At 36.2% G+C, this 12,858-nt stretch overlaps 1 protein-coding gene across 1 annotated transcript in view; it reads right to left on the bottom strand.

Moving 5' to 3' along the window:
• The window catches only part of LOC120351757 (cadherin-23-like), a gene marked incomplete in the record, with an annotated part of 175,403 nt that overhangs the window by 35,752 nt on the left and 126,793 nt on the right, over positions 1-12,858 (bottom strand). Inside the window, 5 exon segments of the mRNA XM_039429863.1 lie at positions 2,139-2,264; positions 4,314-4,441; positions 5,806-5,933; positions 7,403-7,541; positions 9,622-9,718. Of these exon segments, the coding sequence (XP_039285797.1) occupies positions 2,139-2,264; positions 4,314-4,441; positions 5,806-5,933; positions 7,403-7,541; positions 9,622-9,718 (618 nt within the window).

Raw genomic sequence — 12,858 nt, 5'->3', positions numbered from 1 at the left:
TTAAAACATGTGGAAATATCATGTTTCTTTCATTAAAAAAATAGTGCAATATAAAAACGTACCTTTTCCTCTCCAATGGCAATTAAAAAAAAAACTCCGATTATCCGAATGGGTCCCGGTCCTCATCAATTCTGATAATTGGAGTTTTACTGTATTATCGTATGGATAGACAGAGGCAGAACCAAATAAAAGAGAAAGATAGAAACAATTGAACAAACATGTATTTTCAAGTTTTTTAGCCAGAGTGTGGCCTCGTCATTTGCTACATGCAATTTCTGTAGCACTCCCTGGAATCTCGACAATGAACACTACTTGGTAATGATGTGGTTCATGTTTCTCTCCTGACCACATTCACAGAGAGGGGTGTCTGATATGCCCCATCGATGCATGTTTTTGGCATCTCCCCTGTCCTGTTCTGAGTCTGTTCAGTTCACCCACACCTTTCGAGGCAGCTCAAAACCATTCACCATCCTAGTTGGTTCGTCAACTATGTCTCTGTTTCTGACTTGAACAGATTGCCAAACCTCGGTCCACAGTTGATGTGTTTTAGGATTTTCTGCCTGTGGGGATCTGCCAAAAAGGTTTTCTGGATTTAAGACTCAGTGGAGTAGGCAAATCCAGAAGCAGATATTTGTGAATTGGAAGTTCTTTTGGCTAGCTTATCTTTCTCATTTCTCTGCTAGCTAACTCTTGCCTCCTGGGATGTGGTGGAGAAATGTTCATTTATTTATTTGTTGATAAAATTACAAATCATGTGAATATGATCAGGAAAGAACAACAGACATAGCCCAAACTATTCTGTTCCCAAATTTTGATGAATAATAACATGTTCGAAAAAATAGGTCATGTTTTTACTGTGGAAAGTTCAAGTTTAACAATTTTTAAATGTTACTGAGAATAGGGAGCCAGTCTGTCTCAGTCTGCATCAGGCAGCCAGTTATCACTCGCATTGAACTGTTCAAGGCTACATGAATGTGACGAGTGTGGCAGCTACCCAACCATACAGGAGCCATTCTCTGCAGTACTGTAAAAAAGGAGAGCTAAAGCTGCTGTCCTCAGAGTATCAACTCTACTCCCCCATGAAGAACCCATCAGCCTCTGAAGCAGGTTCACTATAGATGTTAGTTTTTTCCTTAACCTTACGGTAGTCGCGCCCTACTCAATCACACGAGCAGTCGCGTGTTGTGTTTTGTACAACATCAAATTTTCCAAGTGTTATTTATTTATTTATCATTTACAATCAACTTAAGGACAAAGAAACAGACTACAGTCCAAAACTTCTTTTCATCCCAATTTCATGAAATAAATTGTCCAAATGTACTCTGTTTACTGTCAAAACATATTAATTAATTGTATAATTACTTTTCCATCTTCTTGGATTATTTTAAGCCTATGAACATTTCGATGATTACCATTTCATAGCCCAATAAGGTACATCACGCAAAGCCATCAATTCTGTGTTATTGGTTCGTTTACAGTCCCCGTATACAGTCTTTTCCTATCTTATGCACAGTGCGACTTATGCAATGTCGCGACTAAATGGCACCTAAAGACTGAACCATTGCTCGTTTGATACTGCAACTCAGTTGATTGATGGGTGAAAGTTTTGGAATGCATAGGTGACTCATTCACTGACACCACCCCATTCAATAGTTTTGTGCAGCAAAAAACTGACACGGTTGTACTTTTCACAACAGCGCGACTGCCGGAAGGTTAACTTCTGTAGGTGGTCTTGGAAAGTCAGTGACCTGTCCAGTGTGATACCAAGGAAGGTGGGATGGTGGTTCATTGGGATCTGATTCTGACAAAAGTTCACATCAGGTACTTCATTTCCCTGCTTGTTGTTAAGGTGGAAGGATATGATGTTTGTCTTGCAAGGGTTTTGGCTTCAACCCCCAGTACTGCAAGTAGTTAGTCAGGATGTTTATATCCTGGTTTTTCCTTCCAAGGTGTAAAATATTGAACACTTTCATTCGAATATGTTATTGATTTCTTTATTTTACACATCCAGATCTTAAAGCTAATTTTTAAAATCTAAATAATCACACTGCAACCCAAAGATTATCATCACAATCAACATGCTTTATTTCAAAAAATAAATTATGGAGTTGGTGTAATCATGTATTTAATTATCTTACCTATTTCCTAAACCCATGTCATCCCTGGCTTCGACAGTGAGATAATGCCTTGACATTTGTTCTCGATCGAAATGTGCACCATCATTTTTAATCGTGATTATTCCAGTTCTTGAATCCAATGATAACCTGAAACACAACATTCACAAAAACGAATAATATTTGTAAAACATTTAGGGAAAGTAATTCAAGGTGTCTGCACGTATTTTTCACGTAATAAATTTATTTAATTGATTATTCCACACATAAATTCTATTTTGTTAGTGACTAGCACGTGACCCGTGCTCCGCGATGGTCTGTTTAAAGCTTAGATTGAATTTTGTTTTACAGTTCCATGCTGATATTGAACGTATTAAAAAGTGTAATAATTCCCCAAAGAAAAATTATTTGATTGGGCTTGCATAAACTCTGTATCACAAATTTAATAGATTATAAATGAAATAAGAAATAAATTAATCCTCGGTAAATTAAGAATATTTATGAGAAATTTGAGATTAATCAGTTCAGCAGTTCAGACGTTATGATGAATCAGATGTATTTCGTATCTCGTACATGTACGAGTATAAGCCTATTCCTTCCTTCATACATATTATAGATAATTGAGTTGAAGTTTAAACTCATCATTGATTCATATTAGATAAAATTTCTTCTATTCCATTTCCCAAATTCCAACATCTCCTGTGCGTACTCTAATAGCATAGACGTTATGATGAGTCAGATGTATTTCGTATCCCGTACATGTACGAGTATAAGCCTATTCCTTACTTCATACATAGTATAGATAATTGAGTTGAAGTCAAAACAATCTCATCATTGATTCATATTAGAGATAATTTATTCTATTCCATTTCCCAAATTCCAACATCTCATGTGCATAGTCTAGTAGCGAGAAAAGTAAACTATATATTCATCTCATCATATTCATGATTGAAAACTTTAGGTAAATTCAGTACAAAAAAAACTTTAAATCATACTAGAATAACTAATGATCCCCCCCCGGATTGAAGAACTTGCTCATAATGCCGCTGATATTCTGACAGCTGTTTCATTATTGAAAGCTGTGGAAAGTCAAGAGAAATATTTCAGATTGCACTGAGTTATTAATTGAATGTATCATTACCATGCAGCAGCATAATCCAGATGAGTTGTGATCTGTAATTCTGTCAAAATGGAAAGATAGTACTTGGTATTGAAGCTTTATGAGCAGTAATAATTTAAAATACCAATTATATCTATACCTAGGTATAATATGTCATACCTGATACAATAAGAAAATATCAAATATAAAATACAAACTCAACTCCTCTTAGAAGCCAATTTCACTACATTAGTAAATTCATAAATATACTAGAAATTGAATTTCTAACAAATAATTTCTTCTTCTTCTTTATTTATCCCAATGTGCTGTTTTGACAGCGTTGGGTGGTTGCCTCGAATCCATCTTCTCCACTGCTCTCTGTCCGCAGCCATTCTCTTCAACTGATTCACGGTCTTGCCTCTTTCTGCTGCTATCCGTGAAACAGTTGCCTCCCATGTCACCCGTGGTCTTCCTGTCGGTCGTCTGCCTTGTGCCCTGGCCTCCATGTATTGGCGAGGCTTTCTGTTATCGTCTATTCTCAGATGTCCATACCAGGAGAGTATTCGTACATTAATTGTTGTTTCAACCGCTTTAATGTGCAATTCTTCTCTATGCGGTCATTTCTTACTCTGTCTCGTCTTGTTTTTCCAACTGTTCTTCGGAGACATTTCATTTCAAGAAGATGTCATTGGGCTAATCCCCCAGACGTCGGATTAAAACGGATTCAAAGTAATATGAATAGCCTCGAACTGGACTGGATAATCGGACTGACAAATAATTTCTGAAGTAATAAACACAGGAAAAGAGCCATAGAAGCATGGCTGAACTTGGATTTATTCTAATCACTGACTTTCATATATTATCAATTATCAATTTTATGATAAACACTGCATGGGCTGCATTACAGGTGTTATCTTACTGTGGTTGATTTTGGGCAGATTTTACGACTCACACTGGCGCACAAGGAATCCTCCTTTTGCCGGTGTTTTTGCCTCATCTACTGTACTCTTAGCAGCATATTAATAGAATACTATAGTTATTTTATAGTAAAGCATGAAAAAATGAAGTCATCCTAATGTAAATTCATAATAAAAACTTACATTTCAGCGACGCTTCCCCTTAGATTGGTATAACGAATTCCCTGAGATCCAAAATTTCCAGAATCGTCATCAGTAGCCTGCACCCAGACCACTGTTGTGCCAGGGCCCGAGTTCTCCGGTATTGACACCTGAAACAATATTTCACTCAATCAACAATAGCATTTCACTCAACAGTGACACAAGAAAGTTACAACATTTAAACCGGTATTGACGCCAGAACAAAAATGACTTGACAACGGTATTTCACACAATAAAACATGGGATCAACAGTGAAACAAGGAAACTGGAACATTGGATTGAGATTGGAAAAATGAAGATGACAGTTGATTATCAGAATAGAACTAGGAGTTTGATAACTCAAAACTTATAAAACAATATAAAAATCTTAAAGCACCCTTAATTAAAAAAAAAAAAACTTTAAAATAGTTCAACAACTAGTTCCGGTGATCACACCATCGTCAGGTTATACCGGGCAATCAAAAAGTCTCTCCGCAGTACCTGCCTTCTATTTTAGCTGAAGATTGTGTTCTGTTTAGAAACCCATTAGACAAGTTACTCCCACTTCTTTCCTCCTCTACTGTAATGAATGTACACGTAAGTTTAGTAGATTAACACCTTGCTATTGTTATAAATGGTATTTATAACACCTTGCTATTGTTATAAATGGTATTTATAACACCTTGCTATTGTTATAAATGGTATTTATAACACCTTGCTATTGTTATAAATGGTATTTATAACACCTTGCTATTGTTATAGATGGTATTTATAACACCTTGCTATTGTTATAAATGGTATTTATAACACCTTGCTATTGTTATAAATGGTATTTATAACACCTTGCTATTGTTATAAATGGTATTTATAACACCTTGCTATTGTTATAAATGGTATTTATAACACCTTGCTATTGTTTTTGAGTGATGGAGTGTTTTTTTTAGTTTATAGTTCACTGCGGAGGAGCTTTTTGATCACCCTGTATAAAAGCAGCCGATGTGAATGAAGTGTCTCCAAACTTATGTTGTTTCATAAGACTTCATGGGAGAATCAAGAAAACGACGCAAGATAAAAGAATTGGACAAAATATTGTATTTTTATTTCAATAAAAACGTTCATAACATATAATTAACATATATTATCTGTATGTGGAAATACAAAAATTGATCCATGATAATTCACCTGATCTGAATTTAATCACTTCTGATCACCGAATCTGAATAAATTATCAGAAGGGTCATGCGATACGTATTGATCAATAGAAATTGTCTAATTAAACTCTCCAATGGTAGACTACTTTTAAACCCCGCGCAACTTTCGTTTTGGGCTCTGCCTGTTATCCTCTCCCGATCATATTGTAAATTATGATTTGCCACTCTTAATATAAATGGAATAGCCTAACCAACTTGCAGTATAAATGAAGCGCAGATAGCCCCTTGTATGAATTGTTTTTCAAGAAAACAATTAACTCACAGTTTTCTTTGATCGTACTTACCTCGTAAACAGGTTTGGCAAATTCAGGAAAATTGTCGTTGACATCTCGAATGTAGACAGTCACCGATGCAAAGCTGAATTTCGGATCTGTTGGTACACTCTCTTTGGCGACCAGTGTGAAGTTCATCACTATTGAGAAGTCAAAAAATTAATTATCAGTGAAAATATATAAATGTTTAGGAATTTTTGGCTTCCATGAATGGAATGTTCTGCCACTTGAATTATCATGGAGGAAGACAGCATAAGAAGATATTCCATTGTATAGGTCGTTTATGTTCTAAATTCAACCCAATTTTTTTGTCAACTCAAGCTGATTACTGTCGACTACTGTCTGTTATTGATGTTTTGGCCGGGAGAGAGTGTAACAACGGCACAGTATGAGAAACTACCAGCGTCACACAGCCTCACGGTAAATAACTACTAGGACTATCGGCTTGAGTTAATATTGGAATTCGGAACATAACACCCTATACCACAGTGTACATACAGTATGGAAACTTGGCTAGTACCCTGTCGCAAAAATCAGCCATCTTGTTAGGAAGCGCCGCATTGTAATAGTATTGATGGTAGGTTCGAATCACTTTAATGATCCGGATCAATTGATCTCGTTCACTGCTACGAGCCAATCAGAAGACCAGGATTGGAACTTCCCAAGGTCACGTGACGTGTCTAGAATTTGCGCCATGTAAAAATAAAAAGCATTGGTTAGATAGGCGTTTTATTGACAGTTTCCATTCTGTACCTATTCTGTGCTATTACTGTCTGTTATGACTGTTTTGACCGGGTGAGAGGGTAAGAACGGCAAAGTATGAGAGACTACCAGCGTCACACAGCCTCACGGTAAATAACTACTAGGACTATCGGCTTGAGTTAAAATTGGAACTTGGAACATAACACCCTATACCATGGGATATCTTCTTATGCTATCTTTTCTCTATGCCATAAATCTTTCGACAATTTAATCCTAGAGGTGACATGAATGGATTTGAATTGCTTTCTACCAATTGATAAAATTCTAACTGTCAGATTCAATTATTTCAAGTGTTGGTTAACACTTCTGGTAACATGTAATCACATCTTCAACCCTTTAAACAGTGAAGTTCGAATATTATCAATGTCAATGAATATAAGCTAACCAATTTTTTAACTCTAGAATGATGACTTACGAACTATATCAATTGTGAAAAATATGAGTATTCACTCAATGACTGGAGAATGCTGTCGAATTGCATGGAATTCATTGTTAACTGTTGACAATGAATCCCATGCGATTCGAAAGCGATCCTCTAATCAGTGAGTAAATATTCCACATTTTTCAAAATTGATTTGGTCTGCAAGACATTATTTTAATAAAAAAAATGAAAATTAAATAATAAATTCTTCTTCATTAGGCGGAGTTAGGACTTTCAAGTCCTCTCTACCACTTAACCTCGACATTACAGATGCAATTGAATAAATAATAGTGTAAATTACTAAAATAAATAAAAATACATTAAACTATATCGCTACAAAATAGAAACATAGTTGGAACTTGTTAAAACTTAATGTCAAATACAGTAGTTCGTAATGAATGAAGAAATTCAAGGCTAACCAATTACCTTTGGTGGTTTCGTAATCCAATTTGGTGGGATCCTTCACCCTGATTAGAAATGTGGCTTCATTGATGCCATGTCTCGGCGTCACATCGAAAATACCCCGATCATCATCAATATACATTTCGAATGTTCCATTATTACCCTGGAAATTTACAAAAAAGAATTTTATTACTGAAGATCAATGTTCATGGATAGTAATTTACAGTGTTTAAAAAATGGCTTTCAGCTACGAAGATTCACGTGAAGTTAGTGAAAAACGATTTAATGGTTTTAATGTTGTTTTAGAGTAAAATACCTTTGTAAAGTTTAATATTTGGTAGCATAATATATTTGGTAGTGCATAATCGCAATGCAAAAAGTATTAAGTAGAGTTTACATTTGTCAATTCTACTTGAATTCAAGTTTTCAAAATATCAAAAGTATATAATATTATAAATTGGAAAATCTATTTAATATCAGAGTTTTATTCTTACTTTTTATACTTTTATTGCATCATAACTCTCTTTTTGTTGTTTTTATACATTCTACATTGACTGAAAAACTTTTTTTATCTCATTCTTCCATTCGCAAGTTGGATTGTACCTTCAAGATTCAAGTTGAATCCATAAGTCGAACATGTGTAACATCTACAAGCTTGATGAAGGATTGTAGGAATTCTTGAGAAGCATTGGTATAGTAGATTCAAGTTTTTGTTCTTGTGAAGTTGACTTCAAGTTTATACATTCATTTTATACAAAGCTGGAATTGAAATAAACTTGACTAATGTAAACGCTCTTCTAACATTAGAAAATAAAAGGCAGTCACCTTCCCTGCGTCATTCAAAATCTATTCGTCACTTTCGGAATTGATACTAGTACCACATACTGTACTAATAAACCTAATCATTGCCTGAATTTATTTATAGCAGTTATTTATTTAGAAGTACATTTTATTTAGGTATTACATGCAATAAGTAGGCTACAACCACTTGCGGAAAGGATAAAGATGCTGAAGCCCAAAACTGTTTCTATTCTCATTACAGTTGTATTGTGAGTGATGTTGTGGTACTTTTCTATAATGAAAACACAAATTGTAATTGTCAACCACTTTTATTATTATATAATACTATATAGAAAGGACCTGGTTTCATTTGTTTACAGCTGAAGATGTGGCTGGTAAAGCACAAAACCAGGTTCTGGTTATATAGTACAAGGTGCGCCAGAGAAACTTACTCATTTGAAAACATTCCCACAAGGTGAATTGGTCGTGCAGAGGGGCAGGAGGGAGCGCATCTGTAGGGGAAAGTTCCCAAGTTTATCCTCCCTCAAGTAAGTAGCCATCATGCTCTGGTCTAGAGAGCAGCCGGCCTTCGCAGTTGAGAGTTTCTTTTCTAATGTTCGATCACTTTTTGTTGCTACGCAACGTGCCTTCCGCGTTCTATTTGAACTCATTCCTGGCCGTAATTCGATTCTGTCGTGGGGTAACTCATTCCGGGAGTGTGGAAGTGTCGCTAAACCCAGAAATGGACTTCAAGAAACCATCACAACTCCAGAAAATATCGAAAGAGTGAGGCAGTCAGTTGTACGTTCTCCCCGGCGTTCGGCTCGCAAACACGCAACTGCTATGGCAATTTCTTACTCCACTGTTCGATGAATTTTCCATGAAGACCTTCAACTTCATCCCTATAAATTTGCAGTTGTTCAAGAATTGACTGAACGCGATTTTGTTGCCCGTCAAAATGCATATGATATGCTGACTGACAAACTGCCTGAAGACGCGGTCATTTTTTTCAGTGTTGAGGCTTATTTCCACATGCGATTCGTCAATGCGATTTTTTTATAAGGTTATTTGAAATCCCTGGTTTATGTCGATCGACCACGGACCATAGCACACCTCAAGATCAACTTTCGCGACGCCATCACTGCAACGAGTGTATACAAATTTCAAAAATCGAGTTCATCAGTGTATGTGCAATGGGGGTGGCCATTTATCTGATGTCATTTTCAAGACTGCATGAAAAAAAAATGGAAATTGTTTTCTCATATAAAAAAAGATTGAAACAATAACTTGAGTTCTTTTGTTTTTATTAACCTTTCAAATAAGTACTCTGGCGTACTTTGTATTATAAAATAATAAAAGTGTTTGACAATATCAATTTGTGTTCCTATTCTAATTTATACAACACGAAATATGTGGGGTACTAATCTATAAGTTTTAGCAAAGTACATTTGTAGTAGTCTGACCTGATCGTAATCGTAGACCTGTGGCAGCGCGGTTCCAATGAAGGTGAGCGGCGCGTTGGCCTGTGCGTTCTCGTTGACCTCGCAGACGTAGTGGTCACTGTAGACACCTTTGCCGTTCACTGTAGACACCGAGAACAGATCGTTCTCTCCGTCCAACTCTTGAAGGTGATAAACAACCTGAAAATAAAAAAATAATAATAATTCGTCGTTCACTAAAATCAAGAAAAACACGCTATTAAAAGTAATATTGAAATAAATTGACTAAACTTTAAACTGAAATGACTACTAACTTAGGCTGACCACTAACGGTAGAACATGCATGATAACAAGTAGCATTTAGTCCAGTCAAATGGTCGTTTTTCAGGAAACAGTCCCGAAAGAATTTTTCTCGACGGTTCTATATATATTTTGGGGCGCTGAATTCGAATCTGAAATTTGCTGACACGCCAGAGGGCGGCTTCACCCCCAAACCCCCCAAAGCTCCTAAAATTTCGGACTTTTTTTAATTTTTCCATTTAATCTCGAAAACTTCGAGTTTTTGGAGAAAAATCATTCTCTACAAAATAAAAGATAATAAAATTCCCAATAAATTGAGTGGTCACGCAGGATTCTACCATTTTTGGTTCCGGAGCTACGAATTTTCAAAAAAGGTGTATTTTTTAAAGTATTTTCAAAATTATGCAAACCTACCACTTCTACCTTATACAACTTGGATATTTTTCTAGTATTTACTTACTTACTTACAAAGCGCTACAACCCTGCGTGGACCTTGGCCTCCTCAACAATCCGCCTCCATTCATCTCTCTGATTAGCCAGTCTCTTCCAGTTCCTCACTCCTAGGCACGCTACATCCTGCAGCCAACGTGTTCTCGGGCGACCTCTTTTCCTCGTTCCTTCCATTCTTCCAACAAGCATCTGCCTCTGCATCCTATTGTTCTCCATTCTTTGGACATGTACCAGCCAGCTGATTCTTATAGACTTTATGTCATTTTCACGCAGAATGTTACTTATCTCCGCATTGCTTCTGATTCTCCACTCTCCATTTTCGCATATGGGGCCATGAATTCTTCTCATTACTTTTCTTTCGAAAATCCTCAATGCGTTCATATTTAGGGAGTTGAGAACCCAAGTTTCACAGCCATATGTCGCTACCGGTCTTATAAGTGTTTGATATAGTTTCACTTTCGTGCATCTTGATATTAGTCTAGACTTCCAATTTTTAGTATATTAAAAATTAGTATATATTTTTCTAGTATAGATAAAAAATCACACATCACGTGAAAGAACAATTAGTTCTGAACAGGATTCCATAGGAACCGAGCTAACTCTAATCTACTTGATCGAGAAACTATTTTAACTACAATTGAGAATAGTAGGTAAAGCCTACGGTACGACTCTACTCTACCAGCTCGAGATTTTTAATTAGCATAGTAGTGATAGAGTAGAGTGAAAAGCGGTGGTGGGGGAAGGCAAGTGTTAGAGTACTATCCCACGGTGCTATTCCACTCTACTCTACTAAAAACTAGTACTCTACCATGAAAGTTTTCATTGGGAGAGTTCGCAAAATAGTTAGTACATGTCCAGGGAACTCTACCACCAACTCTACTAATAAAACCAGGCTTTATTCTAGATACGGTGGTAGTAAAAGTACATTGTCACATCTCTATTTGCAAGCATAACGGTGCATTTTCGTTTGTACGTAAACTTCCACAGTCGACGACGACAAGCATTGTTGACATTCATCTTGTCCAAATTTCAAGTGTGCTAAAACAGCTGATCAGATAAATTTTCATTATTTGTGTTTATTATTCAAGAATCAAACATTTCTAATACTATCAACATATAGCCATTTAAATGCATAGAAAAGTATAAACTCAAAGTCCCAAATTAAAACATAATTGAACATAATCTTTTAGGTTATTTAGATAAATTGAAATCCACCCAATCTGAGATCCTCTCCCTGTCGTGGTCGAAGACGGCATTTACGCACAAACGAAAACGCTGATTTAGTTGAATACCTTTTATCTAAGCCTACAACAATGTAAATTACAGCTGGAATATTTTCAAGACTGACCTGGCCGTAAGGGCCTTCATCGAGATCGGTTGCCTCAACCGAGGTGAGGACGCCAGGTCCACTGTCCTCGCGGATGGTGATCGACGTCTGATATGGCTTGAAGATGGGTTCGTTGTCATTGACATCCTCCACGAGAAGCAGCAGGCTCTGAGTGATGAAGTTGCCATCGCCCAGATGGCCGTCGGTCAAAGTCAGCACTAGGGCGTACTCGTCTCTCACCTGGATTCGAAAATAAAAACACCAAGTTAGACTTGGAAATATTTATTTGTAAAAAAATGTCAATTGACATGAAGTTGCCATCGCATTTCTCTTTATGTTTATATTTATGTTCCGCATTTACAGCGAAACGCAGCAATAGATTTTCATGAAATTTGACAGGTATGTTCCTTTTTGAATTTCGCGTCGACGTATACTTACGGTTTTTTGAAATTTTGCATTTTAAGGATAATACAAAAGGAAAAGGAGTCTCCTTTGAACGCAAATATTACCGTAGAAATCAGACCTTAGAATTATTCATCATAAATCAGCTGTCTAGTGGACTATAATACTACCCGTTCAAAAACATCGAACATCTTGAAAATTTATCTTTCCCTCAACGTTGCAGACAGTTGCAACCAGACCTGATAACAGCGCTCACATTCACATTCCGGGACGACACGTCACGGTACGATAGGACAGAAAGCTCTATGTTTATTTAGGATTTTTTCTAGACATTTTAAATTGATAAATTATTTATTAATTTTTGAGAAAACATAACAACAGGTCAATGTAACTTACTGAGCGCGAGATCTACTGTTCACAGAACTACTAGTATAAATGAAATAAATAGACTTTGAGATATAGACGAAGATAGGTTGAGAAAATGTTTTTGTATTCATGGAGTACAGTAACTAATATTTTATTCATGACTTTGATATATTGACGAAAATTGAGTTGATAAATTTATTTTGCATCCATGGAATACCGTACAGTAACTAATAATTTATGAAAAAGCAGTTATACACCCATGTAACAGCGTTACTGCTATCACCATAAACTATAGGTAAGGGTGTGATCACATTGAATGCGTAAGCTTAATGCAAGTGCACTTCAAATCTTGCATGAGCCGAAAAACAAAATCTGGAGAGTGCCATTGAAAAACGTTGTGACAGTTTAATTTCAGG

This window comes from Nilaparvata lugens, chromosome 1 (genome assembly GCF_014356525.2).
Source record: "Nilaparvata lugens isolate BPH chromosome 1, ASM1435652v1, whole genome shotgun sequence".
NCBI classification, from domain to species: Eukaryota; Metazoa; Arthropoda; class Insecta; order Hemiptera; family Delphacidae; genus Nilaparvata; species Nilaparvata lugens.
This window is presented reverse-complemented; position numbering and strand designations above follow the sequence as displayed.